Source organism: Rattus rattus, chromosome 5 (assembly GCF_011064425.1).
Source record: "Rattus rattus isolate New Zealand chromosome 5, Rrattus_CSIRO_v1, whole genome shotgun sequence".
NCBI classification, from domain to species: Eukaryota; Metazoa; Chordata; class Mammalia; order Rodentia; family Muridae; genus Rattus; species Rattus rattus.
In genome coordinates, this window is record NC_046158.1 from 12,342,011 (window position 1) to 12,367,807 (window position 25,797).

At 42.9% G+C, this 25,797-nt stretch overlaps 1 protein-coding gene across 7 annotated transcripts in view; it reads left to right on the forward strand.

Moving 5' to 3' along the window:
- The window catches only part of Ehmt1 (euchromatic histone lysine methyltransferase 1), a 146,387-nt gene that overhangs the window by 72,948 nt on the left and 47,642 nt on the right, over positions 1-25,797 (forward strand). For 5 of the 7 annotated variants that reach the window (XM_032903156.1, XM_032903159.1, XM_032903157.1 and 2 more), the window contains 6 exons: positions 3,777-3,934; positions 4,383-4,571; positions 9,112-9,189; positions 10,624-10,744; positions 15,504-15,641; positions 20,199-20,344. In XM_032903156.1, the coding sequence (XP_032759047.1) occupies positions 3,777-3,934; positions 4,383-4,571; positions 9,112-9,189; positions 10,624-10,744; positions 15,504-15,641; positions 20,199-20,344 (830 nt within the window). The remainder of the gene's footprint in view (positions 1-3,776; positions 3,935-4,382; positions 4,572-9,111; positions 9,190-10,623; positions 10,745-15,503; positions 15,642-20,198; positions 20,345-25,797) is intronic. The other 2 variants (XM_032903158.1, XM_032903160.1) reach the window with 1 other exon arrangement.

The following is a 25,797-nucleotide window of genomic DNA, read 5'->3' on the forward strand; positions in this document are numbered from 1 at the left end:
ATTAATACAACACCAAAAAAACACAAGCAACCCAAAATTAAAAAGTTAAATAATGATAGATTGTATTTTGAGAATTAAAAAGTTCTGTATGTCAAAATGTACTCTGAAGAAAAGTCCAGTCCATAGAATGGGTCAAAATTATTTGGAAACTTTTATCTTCGGAAAAGAAATTGGTCTCCGTATTACATGGAGAAGTATTATAATTCAGTAGCTGTGAGACAGGACTCTGTGTCTGCACCATGTAATTGCAGTACCTGTGGAGCTTGGGAGAGGGTGTCAGATCCTCGAGACTGGGATTACATATGGTTCTGAGCCACCAGGTACATGGAGCCTTACCTGGACCCTTTTCAAGAATAGCAGATTCTCTTAACTGCTAGGCTGTATCTCATGCCCTATAAAAGAAAAGAATAGTCAGTGTTCTTAGCCTCTCAGCCCTTTCCAGTCTCAAAGGAACTATGTGGGGGTGGGGGATCAATTTTTTTTACTTTTTTTCTTACTCTTTAAAAATTTTTTTGTTTATTTATGTGTGACTGCTGCATGTACACCTGCATGGCAGAAGAGCCCATCAGATCCCATGTGGGCGAGCCACCATGTGGGTGCTGGGAATTGAACTCAGGACCTCTGGAAGAGCAACCAGTGCTCATAAATGCTAAATAACTCTCCAGCCCCCATTTTAAATTTTTATTCATTTTGTATTTTATTTCATTATGTATTTTAATGTCATGTGTGGGTGGGTGCCCACAGAAACTGGAAGAGGGCCTTGACTAGAATTACAGGTATTTGTGAGCTGTCTGCTGTGGGTTCTGGGGATTGAACTTCTGTCCTCTGGAAGAACAGTGAGTGCTAAGCACTCCTTCCCATCCTGTGACTCTGATCTGAGCAGGCATTCCTTTAATGAGGATGTGTGGACAGCCAGATGAGCAAACGCTCAACAGGAATACAAATCAACCAGATAACAATACTGCCTCACACATCAAGACGCTTGATATTGGAGAGACAATGTGTTAGTGATTAGGTCACTGGAACCCTAGTGCACTGTGGTCAGGATATAAAGAATACCTCTGTTGTGGAAAACAGTGCGGTAGGTCCTTCAGAGGTTTAATATGCATGAGCATGGATCCTGTAGCTTTACTCTGAAATGTACTTAAAATAATTGACATTGGGGATCCCATCAGATAGTTGCACATCTTCATTCCTAGCAGCATTATCACTGTAGCCAAAGGTGGCAGCCACCCAGGTGTCCATCAGTGTATGAGTGGGGAAACAAACGTAGCCTCTGGATATAGCAGAATACTGCTCATTTTAAAATGGGAAGAAATTTTACAGCATGGTTCAGAATGGATGAACCTTTAGGACAGTAAGTGGAACAAGGCAATTATCCAAGGACAAATGCATGATTCCATTCATATAGGGTCTCTATGGTAGTCGAAGTCATGAGTATAATACTAGATGCTATTGGCTAAGGCATTGGAGATGATGGAGTTGGTGTTTAATGGGAACAGGGTTGAGTTTCACAAGACATAAAGAGCTGTGGAGATGGTTCTTCAAAATTAGGAACCTGTTTAGTATCTGAACTGCAGTTGATGAGTAAGATGGCAAGTTCTGTGTTGGCTTGAATTAGAAAGACATATATATTTGAGTCCTTGAGTTCTCGGTTCAGAGCTCTTTAAGAGCAGTTAGGAGGTAAGGCCTTTGTGGAGGAGGTAATGTCATTGAGGGTGGGCTTTGAGGTTTCAAAAGCTTACACCAGGCCCAGTGTCTGTCTCTGTCTCTTTGTCTCTCTCATTAGTAAGGCCCCAATTAAATACTTTTTAAAAATAAGTTGTCTAGGTCATGGTGTCTCTTTTACAGCAGTAGTGAGTATAACTAAGACATGTTTTATGCTATATATTTCTTTTCTTTTCTTTTTTTTTCCTTCGGAGCTGGGGACCGAACCCAGGGCCTTGTGCTTGCGCTGTACCGCTGAACTAAATCCCCAACTCCTATGCTATATATTTCTTGACCCAATCTCTAAAAAGAGAACTAGTTCCGGTCTTAAGGGGACATATGGAGTATTACTGTGCTGTAGTGGGACTTTCGGGGAGAAACTCCCCTGTACTGTGCGGCCCATCATCTTTGGACGTTTACAGATGGGAAGTTCTGCATTTGCCTATGCACTAGGCTCTGTGTGGGTTGGTGGGGGCCAGAGAGGCCTGGAGTATCTGCAGGCTGGTCAGACTGACAAGAAGAGGGTGGAGTTAACTTAGCACTTTGTGACTTGTTTCCAGGGGTAAGGCCAGCTCTGGCGTACATCTTGAGGAGGAAGCATGTCTCTTGAAGGTTACAACAGCAGCTTTGGTGGCCTTAGGGAGAATTTTTCTGTGCACCTGGCTTCTCTTCCCTCACCTCTCCTTAGCCCTGTCTACTTTCTGGAACCTGGAAGGAACAGCCTGCCTGCCTGCCTTCTTCCTCTCTCTCATTTTTCTCTTAAAAAAATCCAAAACTTAATCATCGTGTAGCTGTGATACAGAGAGTGCATGGCTTGCCACAGTGTGCATATGGCGGCTGAAAGGAAACTTTGTGCTGTTGGTTTTAACCTTGACCTTTACCGAGGTTCTGGGTATTAAGCTCAGGTCATCAGGCTTCTAGAGCAAGCACTTTACCTATTGAGCACCCCCTTCCCCCCACCCCCCCCCTTCACCACACTGACTGCATTTAATACCCTAACCTTTTCGTTAGCCTTCCCGGCTTGTGCTTGGTGGTGTATCTTAAAGTGTCCTGTAGGTGCAGGCTAGTGTCCTGAGATTCTTTACTATTCTTTACTATTCTTTACTGAGTTACTTTTCTATTGCTGTGACATAATACCATGATCAAGGCAACTTATAGCAGTTAGAGTTTATTTTGGGCTTACAGTCCCTATCACGTCAGGGAGCATGGCCACTGGAGTAGCTGAGAACTTAGATCTTGATCTACAAACAAGAAGCCTGTACTGAAGATAGTGCAGTGGGAGGCTTGGAGGCTTCTGAAATTTTTTTAAACTTGCCCCCGTTGACAGATCTCCTTCAACAAGGTCACCTTTTAATACTCAAATTGCCACTAATTAGGAACCAACTATTAATTAGGAACCAACTATTCAGATGAATCAGTACATATGGGGGATATCTCAGTGAAACCACCACACTGGCATTCCTGTTTGAATGCTCTTGTGTACCAGACAGCATCCCTGCAGCCTGTCTATATTGCCCGTGTTCATAATGATTTTCCCCTCCTGTCCCTTGCCTGTCTTGATCCCAGTCATCTGATTTTTCAGGGAAAAGTCTTTCTGTTTAATGCTTCAGTGGTTAGGAAAAGGTCCCAGAAAATGGATATACAGAGAAGCCACCTGTGAATGAGATTTCTGTATCCTGGAAGGCATATTGGGTCAGCTCCATAGTGAGTGGTCTTTTCTCACTCTTCTATGCTCCGGTCAGGCATTTGATGAACAGAGAGAACTTCTCAGGCAGAGCTTCCTATATTTATTGAAGGCCATAGAAACTATTAGTAGGCAGGTCTTAAGGCCTTGTTTCTGACCGATTTCTGATTTTCCTGGTTCTCATGAAAGTGTTTCAGCTTCCCCTTCAGTTTGTCTCAAGTAAGGAATGACCATTGTACTCTTGTGTTGGTGATGACGATAGAAATGTGTTCAGTGAGATAGATGAGTTTCGTGATAAGTTTTATAGCCTGTCTTTTACCTCTAAAAACATTTGAATGGTATTTCTTTTCCTTTTTTGTCCCCCTTTGACTTTTTTTTTTTTTAGCTTGCTTGCCTTTTGTTTTAGCAGCTGCAGTGTCTCGGAAGAAAAAACGAAGAATGGGAACCTATAGCTTAGTTCCCAAGAAAAAGACCAAAGTATTAAAGCAGAGGACGGTGATTGAGATGTTTAAAAGCATCACTCATTCCACTGTGGGCGCCAAGGTAAGAGGGTGCCGGGATTGTTTGCCACAAAGTCTTGGAGATGTGTTCCTGGTTCCAGAGTCTCTTTGACTAGGAGAACATTTTGTTGAGGTCACTGATTAATGACCTTAGTCACCATGAAAAGAATTATTGTTCTTGAGCTCTTCTGCCTGGTGTAGGTGGCTTGTTGACCCACACACTCCAGGAACCCTCCTGCTGGCTTCTTCAGGTGGTAACTGCCCCATGCCCCAGCACTGGCAGGCCTTCCATCTCCTGTCAGACAAGTTCATAGCGATTTTCAGTCAGGTTTTCACGTGCTGGACAGCAGTACTCTTTTTTTTTTTTTTCCCCCCCCTCGGAGCTGAGGACTGAACCCAGGGCCTTGTGCTTGCTAGGCAAGCGCTCTACCACTGAGCTAAATCCCCAACCCCAGCAGTACTCTTGAGAACTGTGCATTGCTGTGTTCCAGGGTGAGAAAGTCTTAGATGATAGTGCCCTGCATGTAAATGGCGAGAGCTTGGAGATGGACTCAGAGGATGAAGACTCTGAGGAGCTGGAGGATGAGGAGGACCATGGTGCTGAGCAGGCTGCTGCATTTCCCACTGAGGACAGTAGGACTTCTAAAGAGAGCATGTCTGAGACTGACCGTGCTGCAAAGGTAGGAAGGACTCCACTTCTCCAGGTGGTGGCACCAGTGAATGAAACCATGAAGTGCACTGTAGCTTCTAAGATTCTGGGCACTGTTACATGCTGATGAATTCTTTTTTCTTTTTATTTAACATTTATAAAAAGTTAAGTAGCTGGGCATGGTGGCTCAGGAGGTAGAGGCAGGCCGAGCCCTGAGTTCATGCCTGCCTGAACTGCTTAGTAATACTCCATCTCCAAACATGAAAAAGAAAACAGTTAAATATCTGCCAGCCAACAGAAGAACCAAGAAACAAAAGGTAGATCAGAAAGAAAATGTCATTCTGGGAAACAGAGTAGGATGGCTAGAGTAAATCTCATTGAGTCAGTTGTTGTTTTTGTTATGTAAACAATTTTTAAAGGATAAAGATAGAAACAGCATTGTGCTCATTTTTAGGCAACATTCTCATAAAATCCCTAATAGTAGTCACAGTAATGGCTGGAAAAGATTAATTGATTAATAGGAATTCTTAACTGGACTTACTAAAGTAACAAAGAAAAGCCAAAGAATGTGTGTACTTAACACTGCGGGCCCGCCCGCGCGCCCCCCCTCCACCCCATAGCCCTGGCTGTCTTAGAACTAACTTACTATGTAGACCAGGCTGAGCTCAAACTCAGGATATACCTGCCTCTGTCTCCCCAGTGCTGGGATTAAAACTGTGCTTGGCTTCTAGCTGGCGTTTTCAATAATCAGTCAGACACAGTGTCATGTACCCATAGTCTCAGATGCTTGGAGGATTGAGGCAGTAGGGTTAATTGAACCTAAGACTTTGAGACTAGTCAGTATTACATTCCAAGATCCCATCATATATTTAAATAGGCAAGAAAGGCCTTTTCCTAAGTGCCAGCACCAAATTGTGCTGTTTTGTTCTTCCATAAGCAGAACTTCACAGTGCATCATTTTTGCATATTTGTTTTATTTTCTTGTTGCTGTATAGCTTGTCTCACCTACTATGTTTAGACTTTTGTTCATTTTCATTCTTGTTGAATCCAGGTGGTCTGGGGATCTCTGAAACTGTTAAAGGAGATCTGTAAGACTGGAACTATCATCATGTGCTCAGGTGTCTGCCTATTTAGTGCCTAGAGACTTATATGTGTTTCTGTCTTTGCATCGATGACTTAACTCATCTTCTAAGTTGAGCATTCTCAATCTAAAACTACTGGGATAAATATAAGTAGGCAAATTAACAGAAGTGCTTCATAGTTCTTAGTAATTCTCGTAGAGAATATAGGGATCCTGAGACACTGTGCTTATGTACCACAGTCCTTTATGAGATTTTATCCCTGTTGAGATGTCCATTACCTTCTCTATGGGCACTGTATATAAGACTTTTTGATGTGACAGTCCCACCAATAGCCTATGCACAGGTCGTTTCCTGGTACAAACTGGGAGTAGGTTACTGTGCCTGTTAGTCCACAGATGCTGCTATACTGGTATGAAGAGGATTGCAGGCATTTGTAGCTCTGCCAGATGCTTCTGAGCACCCTGTCATTGCGCTGGCTTGTCAGTTTTGCCACTGTCTAGTCAGTGAGTATATATTGCTAGAACATTATAGTTTTAATGTACATTTTCCTGATTTCTAGAAGATTGAATACTATTCTTTATGCTTGTTTTCCATTTGTATACTGACTTAGTTACTGTTCTGTTGCTTTGAAGATATGATTCTGGCAACTCTTATTAAAGCAAGCATTTAATTGCAGCTTGCTAACACTTTCAGAGGGGTTAGCCCATTATTATCATGGTAGGAAGCATGGTATCACTGGTGCTGGAGGAGTAGCTGAGAATTCTTTATCTGGATCCACAGGTAGCAGGAAGTCTGGGCCCAGTGTGGGCTTCTGAAACCTCAAAGTCCACCCCCAGTGACACACTTCCTCCAGCAAGGCCACACCTCCTAATCCTTATAATCCTTTCAAATAGTGCTACTTTTCAGTGACTAAGCATTCAAATCTATGAGTCTGTGGGGGCCATTCTTACTCAAACCACCACAGATGGTTTCTTTTGTGAAGAACCTGATCAAGTATCAGCCATTTATCTATTAGATATTAAGTTGCCTGTCTTCTTCTCATTTTGTAGATGGTCTGATTCAGAAGTGATTCCTGTTTATGTAGTCAGCACAAGATTATGTTCTACTGTGGGCTTGCTTAGTCATAGTAAGATGGCGCTATCCTCTAGCTGTATGGATTGAAGCTGGACTAGATAGGTCCATTTGGGCAACCGGCTGTTTTGGGTGCGTACCTCTTAGCTAGCTGGAGAGCTGCGGCTGCTGTCGGGGTTGTTCCCTGCTGTTTGGACAGTGAGAAAGCTTCCTCTGCCCACTGGGCACAGCTTTTAGTTGCACCATTTGGTTCCTCATTTCTGGCTTAGTCTGCCCAGTAGCGCGCTTTTGTCTATTTTGTTTTTGTTGTTATTTTGTTTTTTTGTGGATGGTGGTGGTGGTGAAAACAGGGTTTCTCTGTGCAGCATTGGTTGTCCTGGAATTCCTTCTGTAGACCAGGCTGGCCTTGAACTTACAGCTCTTATGCCTCTGCCATCTGAGTGCTAGGAATAGAGTTGTGTGCCACCATTACCCAACAACCAGCTCTTTTCTCTCCCTTTTCCTTGGGATTTCAACTGTGTTTTCTTCCTTACATGTGTCACATGTGTAATTGTCACACAGCATTGTAAAAGTGGGCTGTCCTTTTCTAATTGGTAGTTGCATTGCTCAGTCATGTTTAAAATGAAACAAATAAACAAAACAATTGCCCAGTGAATTAGAAGAAAACTTAAAATTATATAAAACTAACAAAGTACCAGAGTCCTACAATGAAGGCTATATTTAATGATGAATTGGAAACCATTTTGATTGTCAGTCATAAAATGAGAGTGAGTTTGCTGCTTTTAGCTTTAACACAAGGAGAATAATTTTGACTGATACTTTAAGAAAAAAGCTAAGAAAGAAAATTTAATATTTAAAAGGAGAGGAGAGAACATAAAATCTACCTTAAAATCTTGGAAAAAGGGGTTGGGGATTTAGCTCAGTGGTAGAGTGCTTGCTAGGCCCTGGGTTTGGTCCCCAGCTCTGAAAAAAAAAGAAAAAAAAAATCTTGGAAAAACTCCAGAAAGCTATTATAGCCATTGAACTAAACGTCCATGTGATCGAGACATAGACACGTCTTGTTTCCATGTAAAGTTGCAGTAAACACCAGCATATGTATAAATGCCTAGGCATGTTTTTTAAATGTCAAATAGAAAAGTTAATGTGGTGTGGTGGCACTTACCAGAAATCCCAGCACCAGGAAGCAGAGGCAGGGTAATTCTTGGCATCTTCAGAGTACCTAGGGTAGGTGACACATTTAACAATAATATGGTATAAGAGAACAGCAGAAATTTGTTAAATTAGGTTAGCAGGAGACCTACCATTTATGCAGATAAAAACTGCACGGTTCTAGGTTTAGCTCTAAGTTCAGAACAGTTCCATCAGAATCTTTTTGTAGAGCTTCAAATTTTGAAGTTAATGGGCTATTGAGATGAAGAACTGTTGTAAGAATTGTGTGAGAGAATGTAGGAGTCATCATCAGTGTTGAAAATGGGCAAGGCACAAGATAAACATAGGATGTTAGTTATCAGGGAGAGAGAGAGCTACCGTTTGAATCAGGAGTGCCACATCTGTCCTCGCCTGCCTTTTGTGTTGGCTTGTTTGGAATGCAACGTGACTATGAACCCTACAGGTTCTGTTGAGCTGGGAATATCAGAGAGAAGTAAGATACTCTGGAGTAGATCCTACACAGAGTCAGACTACAGCACACCAGAGATCACTGTACTGACTTGGAGTTAGTGGATCTGGGGCAAATGAGGCAAATTCATTCATTGACAGTGTAGATAGAAGCGATAAGTGTAGTAGTAAAAATAAGGTCTTTGCTGTTCTGTTATAGAAAGGATTCCAAATCTTGTCTATCATTAGAAAAGAATAAATTTATTGAAGTTTGTCCAGCAGGGAAACAGGTTTAGGAATAGGCTTGGTATAGCTGGAAGTGATCAGGCAACATAGTAGTGATGGCTTTTGGGACTAGACTGTTCTTGGGTGAGCAGAGGAAGGTTTGGTTATTTTATAGCTCTTTAGAATACCCCCCCACATCATCCCCACCACGTGTGTGCGTGCGTGCGTGCGTGCGTGCGTGCGTGCGTGCGTGCGTGCGTGCGTGCGTGCGTGTGTGTGTGTGTGTTATTGCTTTTTACAGATATCTGGCATGCCTTACATGCACAGTAACCTCCAAGGTTCAGTTAATTCATTTGCGTCATCAAACTGAGTCCATTTGGGAGTATCTTAGCAGGGAGTGTTAGCAGAAACTCTGGTATCTTGTTGTCTGCTTGGAAATTCCTTGGCCAGGCTGTCCAGACACCTTGATTTTACACTGGGGGCAGACAGGGAGGTCCCTTCCATGTATGTCTGCCAGTGTTTGTTAATATTTGTTTTGGATCCATCGCCTTCTACTACAGGATCTAAATGGTTTTTGTTTTTATTTGGCTTGATCAGATGGATGGAGATTCAGAGGAGGAACAGGAGTCTCCTGACACAGGGGAGGACGAAGACGGTGGAGATGAGTCTGACCTGGTAACCTCATATTTTTCTTATGTTACATAATTCACATCGGCAGCTGAGAGCACTGGTGGCATCTCTCGTGTATGCTGAGGAAGAGTGGTTAAGGAAGCCAAGGAGGTAGTGTAGAGTTGCAGCATAGGGGCAGGTAGAGTGGCTGTGCTGATGTGTTTGCTAGGACCTGTCAGCAGGCTAGGCTCTGAGGGGAGGAAGGGGGGGTTCTACAGTTTGATTTTCATACCATTGATGTCAGGCTGTCTGTTTATCTAGCAGGTAGAACCTGAGATCTGTAGGGGCTGGGTATATTGGAAGTAGGGAAGTCATTGGAACGGAGTCTCAGGAGTAACCCATGTGTGAATATTGAGTAGAGAAGACCAGAAGCTTGTTAGCTTGAGGAAGAAGTACTATGTGTGAGATAAAGTATTGGACTAGGAACTGAGGAGGGAGCAAGTCTCCCCTGATGTCAGGCTTCATTGGTGAAGGAGAGGAAGGCATATACAGGATCTTTGGGTTTGATGAGGAAACATTTCCTGGGACTCCACAACATGATCCAGACAGTGGAAAATGTGATGAAGTTTTTTTTAGAAGTATTTCTGTGTGAAAACGGAGGATAAAGTGAGGATTGGGGTTGCTTGTAGGGAGGAACCTGGACAGATGTGTGTTGTGCAGATGTTCCTCATCACTATTTTGCTGGGGTGACTGACGTAGACCCACACATTCAACCCAGGGCTTGGATGAGTACACATACTCGTCCATGTATATGGGGATGGCTCTGTATGCTGTGCCATGTGCCTCTACCTACGTGTCAGCAGAATGTCCCCAGTGTCCGTATCTGTCCTTGGGGATAGGGTTGAGAGACCCATGTACTTTCTTCATGTGACCTCTTTCCAGCATCTTTTTGCACTAGAATGGTGCTGTAGGCTAGGACAGTTGTGATTTTCGCTAGTTAGATGTCCTTTTTACACTTGCAACATAGGTACAGATATGCCATCTCCTGTGTTGCTATAAATTAATTATCCCTCTGCCTTCTGCATGTAGTATGCACCTATGTGATTCTAGGGCACATTGAACATTGTTCCCTCCTGAGCGAGATGAGTGGATATGTGGAGCCAAAAGGAAATCACATACTGAGCTTATTTACTTAGTCCCAAGGAGAAATTTCCAGTTTATTTTTTTCCAGTGTGCCAAATTCAAATAAAACTTAATGCATTCTAAATTAGTTTTCTTGTCTTGTTGCCTCTAAAAGGACTGGGCTTACTAGGCTTACTGACCTTACTGAGATGTTCAGGACCACCTTTAGAATGTAACCCAGAAACATGTGCAAAAGAGAAGTAGATCTTTTAGAGAAAGAATCAAGTATTTGATTTTTGAGGCAAACGAGTTGGTTCTTTTTGCTCTCAGGAGCTCCCCCTGCTTTGCTTTTGATATGCTTGCTCTTTGGTCCTCCAGAGTTCTGAATCTAGTATTAAGAAGAAATTTCTCAAGAGGAGAGGGAAGACTGACAGCCCCTGGATCAAACCTGCTCGGAAAAGGAGGCGGAGAAGCAGAAAGAAGCCAAGCAGCATGCTTGGTGAGCGCAGTGGAGCTGGGGTGGATCAACAGGAAGCTGCCTGGGCTGGTTTGTAGGAAGGAAGCATTTCACTTGAACGGGTCTCCTGTAAACTGTTGTAAGTGACTTCTGTAGGGACGTGGAAGTGATCCTCAGGTAGTCTGCATTGTTACCAAACATAGGCGATTCTGGCTTCATTACCAAGCAGGAAGCCAACTTGGGTAGTTTGTCCCCTGCACAGGGGTAGTGCCTTTTTTCCTGGGTGGACATGTCCCATACCATGAGGAAGTAGGAAGTCTGTGGTCCCTGGCTGCCTCTGTGGCCTGAGTGGTTTGTGCTTCATCCATAGGTCTTAGTAATAGTTTGTTAAGGTGAGTTCAGGAAGATCAGAGAGGCAGAGGGTTAATGCCATGTTCATTGTATAGCTTTATTGAATTGTTCCTAGCACACAGTGGAATGTTTACAAATTATAGTATAGAACTCTCACCAGGATCAGGCCAGCATTATATTCACCCTCTAGAAGTCCCTACCCTGCTACCCTGGAGAACCTTTCCTCATGTGTGTGAACACCTCCCCATTCCCAGGCAGCCCTTAATGTTCTGTGCTCCTGATAGGCTAGTACTTACAGAACTCTGTGTCAACAGATTGCTTAACTAAGCACTTTTTTTTCCTGAGCACCTTCTTGTTGTATATGTTCACTTCTGAGAAGTTCACTTGATCACTTGAGCACCTTCTTGTTGTATATGTTCCCTTCTGAGAAGTGTGGGATGCTATTGCTTGTTAGTCATTCCTTTTTTTCTTTTAATAAAAAATTGTATTTACTTAGAAGCATTCAGAATGTCAACAAAACAGCCACTTTTTTTTGTTTTTTGTTTTTGCAATTACAGAATGGTATTCAGTTAACAGAGCAACAATTATCTTTGTGTAAGTTGTATCAGAGACAACCGAGGATGAAGAAAAAAAACCCAAAAATAAAACCAAAAGAAAAAAACAACCCCCCCCCAAAAAAAACCAAACCAAACCATTGTCCCCATATATAACTAATTTGTGCTGTGCACCAACAAGAACCTACTTTAATTTCCATGCCAATTGACACCCCAGACTGTACCAGGCAAGGTTAGTGGTATTGAAGATACCACCAGGACAGGACCAGCTAAAGACACACTCGGTAGTGTGTAACTATACAAAAAAGGCACTGGACAGTTTAAAAACAAATCTTACACAACCTTACATTTCAATCTTTTTCTTCAAAAAGGAGTGAGTTATATATAAGGGGATTAAATGTTTATAGACAAAAAAAAAACTGCACTAGAACCAACTTATTCATTATCTTCATCTTCATCTTCCTCCTCTTCCTCTTAACCCTCCTCATTGTCTTCTTCTTTTTCTTGCTCTTCTCAGCCTTGACCACCGCCTTTCTCGCTGCATCAGGTTTTCCTTTAGCTCTGTAGGCAGCGATGTCCTTCTCTTACTTCTCCAGCTTGGCGGCCTTCTTCTCACAGGGCTGCTTGTCATCCGCGGCAGTGTTGCTCCACATCTCTCCTAGTTTCTTTGAGACTGCACCAATGGATAAGCCAGGATGCTCGCCTTTGATTTTTGGGTGGTACTCAGAATAGAACAAGAAGAAGGTCAAAGGAGGCCTCTTGGGTTCATTGGGGTCCTTGAACTTCTTTTGGTCTCCCTTTTTGGGGGATGTAGGTTTTCATTTCTCTTTCATAACGAGCCTTGTCAGCCTTTGCCATATCTTCAAATTTCCCCTTTTCTTTAGCAGACATGGTCTTCCACCTCTCTGAGCACTTCTTGGAGAACTCTGAGAAGCATCCGGGTGCTTCTTTTTATGCTCCTCCCGGCAGGTTTGCACAAAGAATGCATGTGAGGACATTCTGCCTCTCGGCTTCTTAGGATCTCCTTTGCCCATGTTTAGTTGATTTTCCTCTGCAAGGCACAGAGTTGCCCAGTGCCTGTTCGGCTCTCGATTGACCCAGCGCTGTCTCTGTGGAGCTCAGTGGGTGGACCCTTGCCTCTGCTAGGTTACTGCACAGGTGTTTCACCTCTGGCTCTCCTAGCTCAGTCATATACAGTGTGCTCAGGTCTTTGGGAAACTACTAAACTTTTCTCAACTATGGGTTTCATTGTCCGTAACCCACCACAGTAGCTGGGCTGTGGATTCTCTCTGTCCTTGCCATAGCTTGGTGCTTCAGTGCTTCCAGTGGGTGTGAAATGGTCCTTGGTAGCTTCGGTGTGTTCTTTCCAGATCAGTGATACGATGGAACATCTCACCTTGTGTGCATTTTCTTCTCTGAAGTGTGAATTTGGGTCTTTCATTCCCTTCTCACTGAGTTGTGGGTGCTCTTTAAATGTTCTAGGTAGACTCTTAATCAGACGACTATTTTACATGTTTCGTACCTAGTCTGTGCCTTGCTTTTCCATTTTCCTAACTGTATTTAGGGAAGAATAACTAGTAAATTTTTCATTGAAGTCAAATTTATGAATTGTTTGCTTTTATGGTTCTTGCTTTTTTGCTCTAAGAAATCTTTAAGTCACCAGGTGACCAGCGTGAAGTTCGCTGTGTTCCAGCAGTCACACAGGTCCTTAGTGCCTGAATCAGTGTTTGCATGTGCGAGGGAGGAGACATGTGTCTGTGGGTATGCAGTCCATCAGCGGGTCAAAAAGAGACTGCTACTTTTTTTTTTTTTAAAGATTTATTTATTTTATGTATATAAGTACACTGTCGCTGTCTTCAGAAGAGGGCGTCAGATCCCTTTACAGATGGTTGTGAGCCACCATGTGGTTGCTGGGAATTAAACTCAGGACCTCTGGAAGAGCAGTCGGAGCTCTTAACCACTGAGCCATCTCTCCAGCCCTACTACTTTTTTCTTTTTAAAGATTTACTTATTTTTAATCATGTGTGTGAGTGTTTACCTGTACATGTATATGCACGCCATATACATGACTGGTTACCCCGGAGGTCAGAAGAGGCTATCAGATTCCCAGGAACTAGGGTCACAGATGAGTGTGAGCCATTCTGTGGGTTCTGAGAAAAGAAGCCAGGTCTGCAGAGGCCGCAGGTGTTATTAACCACTGAGCTGTCTCTTCAGCCCGCAGATCAGATCCTTACCTTCTCTGTTTGGAGTTTTTGTCGTCAATGGTGTGTGGGTGGCCCGTCTGGGTTTTCTAATCAGCTCTCTTCCCTTGTTTGCTTATCATCTTCATGCTGCACACAACTCTGCTCAGTTGTTTGTTGAGCGGCGTCTGACAGGAAGGAAGGTTTATGGGCTGGTTCCTATGAGACAGCCATGTGACATTGGAAGGACTATAGAGACTTCTGGGGTTTGTCCATACAGGGCTGTGGCCTTCCTCACAACCTCGTCTGCCCAGTCATTTTTGCTCTTTTGTTCTCACCATGGGTTGCTCTTTGAGATCAGAAAATCCATGTGGCTTTACTCTTGGTTCTGATACTGAAAGACACTTTGAAGGTAGGGATTCTGTCTTCGCCTTTGGCTTCAGAGTATAAAGTGCATACTTAGATGTTTACTAGAAATAAGGAATTTTATTGTTTTATGTAAAATGTTTAAAAATTTAAGTCTCTGTTTTAGAAATTTCTTGTCTAAGATCGTGGTACAGAATACGTTCGAATTAAAGTATATGTATGTAACATAAACACATTTTTTAGGGTTCTACATGAAATATCTTTGGAGTTGAAAATGCTTTACTCTGTACAGGTGTCTCAGGCCTTCCCTCGTCCCCAAGGATGAGGCCTACATAAGTCTGTGCACCTACTATGTGATCTACAGAGTTGGTTTGGGGATTAGGCCTCTTTGAGTCTACCTATCTTGGCATGTTTCGGTTACTGCACTTTAGTGAGTGGCCTGTGTGATGGGTAGCTGCGTGGTTAGGCTGCTTCAAAACCTTAGTGGGCCTTTCAAACTCGAAAGTTAAATTTTTCTGTCCTATTTTAAGCTTTAAAACAATTTATAGAAATTTATCCTTCAGAGATTGAGCTGCCACTGCCTTCCCAAGTGCTGGAATTAAAAGCATGTACTGGTTCATTTATCATATTTTATTTATTTTCATGATTATTTTACTAGTTTTTATTTCAGCAGATATGAACGTAAGTTGTATTAATTGGAGTTGAAGAGATGGCTAAGCAGTGGGATATATATACAAACGCCAAACACTGATAAGCATAAAATTATTAAATCTAATTTTTTTACTTGGAAAAAGAATGTAATATGTGCATTGTTGATTTTTGGGTGAGAGTGGGGGGAAGTCTTACTCTGTAACCCAGGGTAGCTTAGAATGCTTTGTTTCCTCCATGCTGCCCTTGTTCTCCCAAGTGCTATTAGAAACATGAGGCACGGTACTGGCTTCTTTGATTTTTCTGGTCAGCCTCTTTCTTGGGAAACTGGGTACATATGGGGAATTAATATATGATACTAGAAACTGAAGCGGCCTAGGTAATGTTATTTAAATTCATCAGAGTTCATTAGAATTAATTATTTTTCTGGGAACTGGCCTCTTAATTAGAATGTCGGTTATGTTTTATTTTTGGGTTTTTAAAACAGAAGCGTTTTTATTGTGTGGGTGTTTGTTCTATGTAGGTTAGAGGACCGCTTATGGGAATAGATTCTTTTTATCAGTGTGTTCTATGGATTGAGTTCAGGTTGTCAGACATGGCTACAAGCACTGTTACCTACAGAGCCATCTCTCCAGTCTTCCTGGAACGTTGTGGATAATAGCTACTGGGCAGGTTTTCATGATATGTGCATTCTGTGTATAGGTTCCGAGGCTTGTAAGTCATCCCCAGGAAGCATGGAGCAGGCAGCTCTGGGAGACAGCGCTGGGTATATGGAAGTTTCTCTGGATTCCCTGGATCTCCGTGTCAGAGGAATTCTGTCTTCCCAGACGGAAAACGAAGGTTGGTGTTGGAGTGTGACTACACCATCTTGCTTGCTTAATGGGCTAGCTCTCCGTGTTAGCCTGATGCCCCCTGGTGGATAATAGGGGACAATTTGACAAAGCACTCAATATTTAAAAGGTGACTGAATAGACACGATGCAGATCATTTTCCAGGTCATTACCTGCTCAGGTGGGAGACAGAAAGTCTGAGAGCCCTCTAAGAATGAAGCAGCAGAAGCCATTTGCAGTGTTTGGGGTGTTGGTAATTGAGTTTCACAGTGTGTTCCCAATTGTGAGCAGACATTCTTTGTGTGTGGGATCATTGACAAGAAGATACCCCCCTTGTCTGGATGTAACGGTATATCTGTTGTGCGGTGTGCCGCGAGTGATCTCTGATTTTAGCTCTGGTTAGTTGTAGCTTGTCTTCTAGCTTCTCTTGTGCTGACCTTGCTCTGATGTGTTTGCTGTGGAGTACAGCCTCCAGGCATGGGTACAGTAGTGTCTGCCATTGTCCCTGGATCATTGTGGCTTGCTCTCATTGTTTTCTGCCTGCTCCTCTCCTTTTTTTTTTTTTTTTTTTTTTTTTTCGGGGCTGGGGACCGAACTCAGGACCTTGTGCCTCCTAGGCAAGCGCTCTACCACTGAGCCAAATCCCCAACCCCGCTCCTCTCCTTTTAAGTCACTTAAAAACCTTCTAGCAAACAATGTTAAGGGACCGTTTATAGACTCTACAGCCGTTTAGATTTTTAACATGGTTATGTAGGGATTTAACAGTAAAGAGCAGACACCCAGCTTTTAAGATTTTAAACACTTAGGAAGCTGTGATTTACTTTTGTAATTTAGTAATGTAGAAACCACATCTTTTGCTTCTCATATAAATCTTGGGTTTGTTCAAAGAAGTGATTGTTTTTTGTTTTTGTTTTCTTCTCACAAGTAGAGCACAAGCCTTTTCAAATTTCATAAAGTCCCATTGTAGGTAACTTGTATCTCTTTTCTAAGTTAAATAGACCTGTGTTTAAGTATTGTAAACGTCTAGATTTGGACGACTAGAAATTTAATTATAATCACGAAGTAATGTTTTATCAAATTAACCCAGTACTGTTCAGCAGACTCCTGCCTGTTGTAGGTGCGTTAAGAGGAGACTGTGAGGAGATTTAGGGCCCTTTTATGTAGAGATGTGCTGTTCCGTCTCTGATACAAGGGAAGGTCAGAGATAATAAATGCAGCTATAAAGGCTTAAGAGTGGAAGCACATCTAGAACGGTTGTATCCTGGTTCCTGAGACAGGCATGCAGGCAGGTGGGGGTGGGGTGGGGTTGTAAAGTTGTTCCCTCGGGTTCTGTGGCATTTTGTAGATTGCCCTACCTGTGATCGATCAACACTGATCCATCAATCAGTGATTGGTTTGTGTACAGCAAACATGCTTTTGACTTTGAGAATCGGCACCTTGATGAGAAGCAGCATTGCCTGCTTGCCTTCATTTTTAAAGTGTGGAACTGGGAAACCTGAAGGTAGGTAGCGGGAGAGCAGGTATCTTGGGAAGTCGCTGAGGCTGGCCAGTGCACATGGTCCATCTAGTTTTGGTTCAAGAGGGTCTAGGCTTGAGCTGAGGACCTAAGTGAATATTTGTGTGTGGTTATAAATCATTGTTTGCCTTGTCTTTTCCCACCATTTTTGCTTGTAGGTGTGCGAAGGTAATAGGCTGAACACTTGAGTTTGGGTCAAGACAGGAGATACGGACACTGGCAGTGTGGTGGTCAGGGGATCCCAAGCTCAGATGAGAGGTTGTGTGTGTTCACTCCTCTGGAGGTGCTGAGGTGTAGGAGAATGGAGGCAGTCAGTGAGGCAGACTAAAGACTCATCCAGTAGCCAACTTTATCCAGAGCCTCCGACAGTTCATACTCTGAGGGTTGAGAGGAGTCACTTGATAAGTGTACAGTCACAAGGGTATGTCACACATGTGACGTACTGGTAACAGGGAAGCCACATGGTCCATAGAGCTGTATAAATGATTACCAACAGTCAGTTGTGTTGAATAAGCTGGAGTAAACCCACTCCTCTCTACCAGGGAGGGCACGAAAGCACATTCCAGGAGCAGTTCTGTTTTTTGAAGAAACAGAGGTCACAAGGCTCTTACAGTGGTTTCTTGGAATGTTTCACAAGCACTCAGCAATCTCCTTCTACAGCTCCATTCTTGTGCACACATGAAGGCTGTGGCAGTTTCTCCTTTTAATGTCTCAGTAGTTCTTCAGTTGTAGAGATTGAAGCACACCCACATCTGTCTGTGTCGTTCAGACGGTGCTGCCCAGGAGTGTTCGCTCTTTCCGTCTCCTCAGTCTCCTCAGACACAGATGGTTAGTGTGGCAGAGAGAGAGAGAGAGAGAGAGAGAGAGAGAGAGAGAGAGAGAGAGAGAGAGAGAGTGTTTTCTGTCTACACCAGGTTATTGAGCAGGAACTCCTCACAAACTCATACTTTCAGTGATTCTGGTTTGAGTTTTACTTTAGATTTTCTGATCTTTTGCTGTGGGTGGGAGATCTTGCAGCTAGATTTGTACGAAGTCAGTTTCCCCTTTCCACAGAAGTTTGCGAGACAGTGTTTTATTTAGTCTAGATGGTCTTGACTTCCCTGTGTTGTCAGTTTGGCCTGGGATTTCTGATGTTTCTGCCTCTTATCTCCTGATGGCTGTGACTGTAGGCGTGTACGATGATCCGCATTGTCTTCCGTGCTGAGGCTCCAACACAGGACTTGATGTATGCTAGGATAACGTGCTGCCAGCTAAGCTTCCTTCTCAGCCCTGCCCATCATTTATGAGCCCTTCCCTTTGTGGAACTAGGTTGGCTAGGACCCAGAACACATTATCGAGAGGCCAGAGGTAAACAATAATTGGCTTCTTGGGGTAAAGGTGGATCCACCCCTGGGTTCAGCATAGCATTGCTAGAGACCGACTGAGGCATTATGTGTGCATGGAGAGTTTGAGTGCTTTGCAGACCAGGCAGTTAAACCAGAAGCAGTTCAGGGTTCTCTGTGTGTGTGTGTGGGGGGGGGCAGGGAGTTCAGGGAAGGCTTGTGTTGAGCAAACTGGAAGTTGGGCAGAACAGTCATTTGGTTACAGTTATTTGTTCTGCTCTGTTGATGAGTCTGTGGATCAGTCACATAGTTGGCTCTGAGTAGTTGAGATTAACCTCTTCATTTTTCTGTAATCCAGGCATTCCAAAGAAATTGCTCAAAATTCATTTTCATGAAATGAGGTGCTCAGGGTTCTTTGGTTATGGTCTCAATGAGAGTTACTGTAGTTAGTGGTCTTTAAATTAAATTTATTAATTACTTAATACTTGAGACAGAGTCCAGATATGCAGCATGGATGGATTGGAACTTTATAAGTACTTTAGGGTGGCCTAGAACTCAAAAGAGATCTTCCTGTACCTGTCTCCACAGTGCTGGGATTAAAGGCCTGCACTGTCTTATTGGGTCCTAGTCTATTTTTAGGTGCGAATTTTAGTTAATTATTTTTAGAGCTGTAGTACTGTTTCAAACTCAGTTCATCTTTTTTTTTTTTTTTAAAGATTTATTTATTATAAAGACTGCAGCTGTCTTCAGACACACCAGAAGATGGTTGTGAGCCACCATGGTTGCTGGGATTTAAACTTAGGATCTTTGGAAGAGCAGTCAGTGCTCCTAATCGCCAAGCCATCTCTCCAGCCCCTCAGTTCATCTTTTATCTCTGCTGTTTAACAAGAAAGAGGACATGGTCTGCTCCAATGTCTTTTGGAAGTAGCAGTCCTTGAAGCTACTAGTCAGATCCCATAGTCCTTTTTGCATATTCTTTCTGGAAGGGTGAGTTTAGCTTTGCAGTGCATAGGGTTTGCTTCAATCTTACTGCTCTTGTTTTTCATTGTGGTATTAAGCACTGTTAGTATGAACATATTTGGCTGTCTGTCATCTATCATGTGTGTAGGCATGTGGGCCATAGCATGCATGTGTGGAGGTTAAAAGACAACTTTCAGCTCTTGGTTCTTTCCTACCACCATGTGGGTCTTGGGGATTGAACTGAGGTGTTTAGGCTTGGCCACAAGTACCCCTACTCGACAGGCCATCGCACTGGCTCCACTTTCCTTTGTTTTCTCTCTTCAGTCTATTGTATGGATTCTTTGGTTGGTGAATACTATTCTAGGTAACTGTTAAGCCATTATTAAAACCTCCTACATGGAATTTCTTTTTATGGGTGTAATTTAGAACCAAATGAGGGAAATAATGTCTCAGCATGTAGTGAAATCTTTCCTTGCTTGAAAACTGAATTTAGGAATTGCTGATGAACTTGCAGCCTGACCTATGACATAGATATGTAAATATAAATGAATCAGGAGCTTTGGAGGATTTGGTAGCTGATATGCTTGTGGGTGATACAGTCTACTGCCTCTCATAGGATGTTGCAGAAGAGTCTGGAGCACTTGCCACTGAGCAGTGCTGATGTGTAACTCAGTGTATATAAAATCACTGTAAAGACTGTAATTGATTGTTCTCTGGACAACCCTTTGTAGGTCAGGGTTGCTTGAGCTGATGTGTCTGTGTGACTTAGGGCTGGCCAATGGTCCGGATGTGCTGGAGACGGATGGCCTCCATGAAGTGCCTCTCTGCAGCTGCCGCATGGAAACCCCCAAGAGCCGCGAGATCAGCACCCTGGCCAACAACCAGTGCATGGCCACTGAGAGCGTGGATCACGAAGTAAGCATGTTCATTTTTCCTTAAAATGGCAACAAGAATTGTCAGACTTCAGAATCCCAGTGTTTTCTGCTAAACTCTAGTCTGTGGTGTCAGATAACTGGGAAACCTACACAGTACTGCTTTAAAAAAACAACCAACCAAGGAAGACAGGGCTGGAGCGATGGCTCAGTGGTAAACAGCATGTGCTGCTCTTACAGAGGACCCAAGTTCAGTTCCCAGCATCCACATCAAGTGGCTCACAACCTCCTGTGACTCCAGCCTCAAGGAATCCACTTGCTGTTTTCTGGTTTCTCTGGACATATCATTCTTATATATTGCACTCCTTTGTCATACAGACAAATAAATATAAAATCCTGTAAAAAATGGAAGATAGTGTGCAAACTGTGGTTGCATAAAAGTGGCATGTTTCAAGATCATGCTTTCACCAAGGGCTTTACCATCGTGAGAAGTGAATAGATGGAGACAGTTGCTGCAGTATGTCCTGCCTGGGGAGAGGTGCCACTGGGATGCCCTAGGACCTTTGAACTATACTATCGTACTCTACTGCTCTTGCTGTATCCACCAGGCATAGACCTGGACGGATTGATGGCCCCTTCACCCTTATTCCTTCTAGATTGGAAGAAGGCAAGCAAGCAGCATACAGAGACAATGCTTTTTCTAAGACTTCTCTGTTTTTGGCAAGATTTTTTTTCTTCGTCTTACCATGCTACTTGGTTCCTAGTGAACAAAGCAGGAGCAGGGGTGAGAGGGTCAGTGGGCAGTAAGCTTGTTGATATTACAGTGAGAGAGGTGCTAGTTGCTGTGGCATGGCCTGTGGCGTACTCTGTTCTCTGGGGAAGGCCTGGGCCAGGACCTGGTGCTTTGATTCTGTCTACTCCCTGTTGAGTCCTATGATCGTCATTCCAATACAGTTTTTGGACCATTTGATCTTACGAAGCTTTCTCACTAAGTAAATAATTGATCTGTAACTGTTCGTTTTCGGGTTGAACTAGATGTGATGGTAGCAGCAGCACAAGGTGTTTGTAGCTGCAGCGTGGGACTCTAGGATTGGCCCCTGCAGTTTCCTTGTGTTTCACAGGCGAAGGCAGAGAGGCTGGGTCACTTGTCCAGTCCAGGAAAGGGTAGGAATAGAGATGGATCCAGAGGTCAATGCTGAGCTGCCCACATTACCAGACTTGGGCAGTTTATGGGAGGGCCTAGTGTGTCTTTTATTGGTGCTGGGTCAGCTGATTGTGGGCTGATGCTACTAGACTTGCCCAGCCATTACTCCCAGTACCTGTTAATATAGCCAACTTTTGCTTCAGTGGAATTGGTGTTGTAAGTTTTGCTTTTCTCAGAGCTTTAATTTCTACTATGCTCTGGTTCAGGAACCACATTTTGAAAAGCATTAGTTTTCTTGACATGGGTGTTAGGGAAGATCTAGTGAAATCTTGTCTCAATTTCAGAGTTTATTTTCTCTAATTTTTTTTTTCTTTTTTCTTTTTTTTTTCGGAGCTGGGGACCGAACCCAGGGCCTTGCGCTCGCTAGGCAAGCGCTCTTCCGCTGAGCTAAATCCCCAACCCCTATTTTCTCTAAATTTAATGTCTGTATATGCATGTCTCAAGCTTGTTGGATTTTTAACATTTTTTTCCCTTCTCTCATTGAACTAAACAGAATTTGCTTATTGTTTCTAGCATTTATGGTATCTTTGCATGCAAAGATTTTTTTTAAAAAATATTTATTTATTTTATGTGTACAGGTGTTTTGCCTGTGTACTACATGTGTGTTCCTGGTGCTTATAGATGCCAGAAGCTGGTGTCAGGTTCCCTGTGATTGAAATTAAAGATAGTTGTGAATATAGGTGCTGAGAATTGAGTCTGGTCCTCTGGGAGAGCAGTCATTCCTCTTAACTGCTTAGCTATCTCTCCAGCCCCTATATTAGAAGATTTTTTTTTTTTCTTTTTCCCCCGGAGCTGAGGACCAAACCCAGGGCCTTGTGCTCTACCACTGAGCTGAATCCCCAACCCCTGTATTAGACGATCTTGAGTGTTTCCTCTTCCACTTCTCCTCTAGTTCCTCGTGCCACTAACCTATAGGGAATTGGATCCCTGATGCTGAATTTAGCTGATGACGTTCTTAATGTTGTTAAGTTATTGCCTATAGTGTTTGTTACTTGAAAACAAAATCTGAAGACATGGGCAGATTTAAGGCTTATGACTTAATGTAATGTCTGACATGATGGCACAGCCTTTAATCTCAACACTTGGGAGGCAGAGGCCGGTGGATCTCTGAATTCCAGGTCAGCCTGGTCTATAAAGCAAGTCCAGGCAGCCAGGGACTGCTCGTTTCACACCCCCCTCCCCCACAACAAAAACAACAACAATGACAAAAAACCAACCCATATGATTTAACCTTGACAGGTAGGGCATGCTACAAGGCAAGAGTGGTGGGTTTCCATGGCAGCTTCTGTCCTTCCTCATCAGGACTTTGCTTGTAGGTTTTAACTCCTGACTGATGACTGACTGTTCATTACTTTATTTCAAGTTCAATATTGTTTGTTATTTCTATTGGTTTCTTCTGCCATCAGTGCTTAGAATTCTTTGGTACAAGTGAGTGCTCCCGTATCTGCTAGAGTGGTAGTGTTTCTGAAATATGCTTCATAGTGGAAAGGCAAAGTTCATGGCTATAGCCTCTCTTCACACCAGGGGTTTGGGCTTTGACTTTTGTGCTGTAATTTGGATATGATTTCTTTCTCATTTTCTCCCTTCCTATTTCTACAGCATTCTTGGAAACTCATGTTTCTCTGTGTATGATAGTTATTATAAGTTATTTTGTCTTTTTATAACCATACCATTTCAGGTAAGACAGCTGCTTCCGAGGCTGCTTGGGTTTGGAAATTCTCATTGTCTGGTTCTTTCACCTAAGTTGTAGTTCAGCAGATCTCTTTGAATTTCTTGACAGAATTGCAAAGGCCTGCCCAGCCCAATTTCTTGCAAGACTTGGGAGGCTGTGTCTAGACTGAGCACAAGACTGGTACTTTTCACAGATGTGGCTGTTGCTACCTGATGTCTACCTCGACCATACATTGGAGGTTTCAAAATGTTGCTATAGTTCTTCCATGGATTGTCATTTGTTGGTCAAAATAATCTAATCTGTTTCAATGCCTAGCTGTATGCCTCTTAGAGGCACGGCAGTACTGATGTGAGACTTTGGTCCTGTGTCTAGCAGTCTTTATGACATTAACTTGGTTTTTCCACAGATTTTGATGTTAACTAGTACTCCTTTTACAGTATTGTTGTGAACTGAAGTATTTGGTAAGTTTAATTCTTTGTATTGTTATTAAAGCTCAGATAGCCTTACCCTTGCTTCATGAGAAAAGACACTAGCTAGCAGTTTGGTAAATTCTCTTTCTTAAGCTTCCACATAGTATGCATTTGGAAAACCAGAACCACTGATTTGAGGTCCGGTCATTAATGTTAGTGTTGTAGAGTTGTGCACAGGTGATGGAGCTATGCAGAGTGCAAGCACACAGCCTGACACTAAAGTAACAGGGCTGAAAGTAGTGGAGTCAAGACAGACAGAAAAATGAACTGTGAAGAGGTGAGAATGAAAATGGCGTTCAGTTTGACCTTATCAACCTGGGTCAGACGTGTAGAGTCTGATGCCAGGCGGTTTATGTCAGCGTTTTAAACGCAGTATGGTTTAGAAAAAGTTCTCTGGTATAATACAATTCGCAATACACAAGGGAAACATAATTACATTGACACTCAACTCAGGGCACATGTCATGTCTTCTAAGAAGATGGGTTCTAGAGAGACCTGTACTAGCTTAAGGAAGGATCTAGCCTGGTCTCAGTCATACAGAGAGCCATAGAGGTCATTTGGACTGTTAGCCATCTCTGGTCCTGGTTGTGGGAACTGGGTGGAGTCCCATTTATATAGCTAATTAATGAAAGGGTCATTTAGACTACTAGGTATCTCCAGTCCTGGCTATGGGAGCCAGGGAAGCCCCCAGCTGCACAGGTAACATGAGGATCATTTAGATTCCTAGCCAACCCCTGGTCCTGGTTGTAGGATCTTGATATGGACTGACCCAACAGAGAACATAAATCACCAGACTATTTATCACTGCTAGTTTGCAGCCTTCTGGGAAAACAGGTTATATGTCTTACCCTTTGAAAGATAAATCCTGGTTGCTTAATATTCCTGGTTTCCCTGGAGATGTGTAGTGCAAGGATCTTTGTGCTCCCAAGTTCAAGATATTGCATCAGATATTTAAGAAAGCACTACATGGGCAGTCTCTTAAGAGCCACCATGTGACTTGGCTGCATCTGAGTTTCTGAGGCCAGACTCAGGAAGATACAACTACCTTTTTCTTTTTGTTCTGTCTCTTTCAGATGTTGGCTAGGAGTGATCCTTTGGGCTTCCTCCCTCATTCTCTAAAGTCTTTCTTCCGTCTGTTTAGCAGCTTGTCTGTCATGTGTCTGACCTCCATCCCACCATAAACGGCATAGCTTTGTTTCCCTTTTTCCTCTGGGTAGACAGTTTCTGAGACTTACAGCTTTCTTATGCAGTGCTTGTTTGTTGTTTTTTTCTCCTTTTCTCTTTTTTCTTTTAGATTAATAAAAGTTGTTCCCCCCCCCCCCTTTTTTTCGGAGCTGGGGATCAAACCCAGGGCCTTGCGCTTGCTAGGCAAGCACTCTACCACTGAGCTAAATCCCCAACTCCATAAAAGTTGTTCTTAAGCTTAAAAAAAAAGTACAAATAAAAAGAAAACACCACATTATCAAACTGGTTCTAGTGGAACACAACCTATAGTTTGATGTGGTATCAAAAAACAGTGTCCGCAATCACCAGATGTTGACTGTGGAAGTAGATAGGACACTATACCACCTTTATTAAGTGATCCTCTATATTAAAGAGTTTTGTAGCAATAGAGAACAATGCCACTCATTAGATATCTTTTTTGAAATTTTTGATATTAAAGTATGCTTTTTATATTGGCATGGTAGGTTTATTTCTATATTAAGATAAATCGAGGGCCATTGCCATGACTCAGTGGGTAGAGGCACCCAAGCCTAAAGATTTGAGTTCAATACCCAGAAGCCATGTAAAAGTGAATACCAACCCTGCAAAGTTGTTCTGGCCTCAACAGACACACTACAGTGCCTCCACCCCTCCTCTGTCTTGCTTCATCTTCTGACCCCAGCCCCTCTCTCCTCTCATCCTCTTCAAGCTCTGGGTTTGGGGAATTATTATCATTCTTGTTAAGTATGTGAATGTTCTTAAGGTCATGTTAAATGTGGTGGGTACCTTGAGCTTTTAATGAATAAAACACTGATTTTTCCCTATAAAGAGTCTTGTGGAGAAGTTAAAGTGGCTGCTCAGGTGAGAATGTTAGGAACTTTAAAAGTAGACATGGGCTTATAAGGAATTTTATTGTACTCCAGGCTCCATTCTGTTTGTGTGAATTG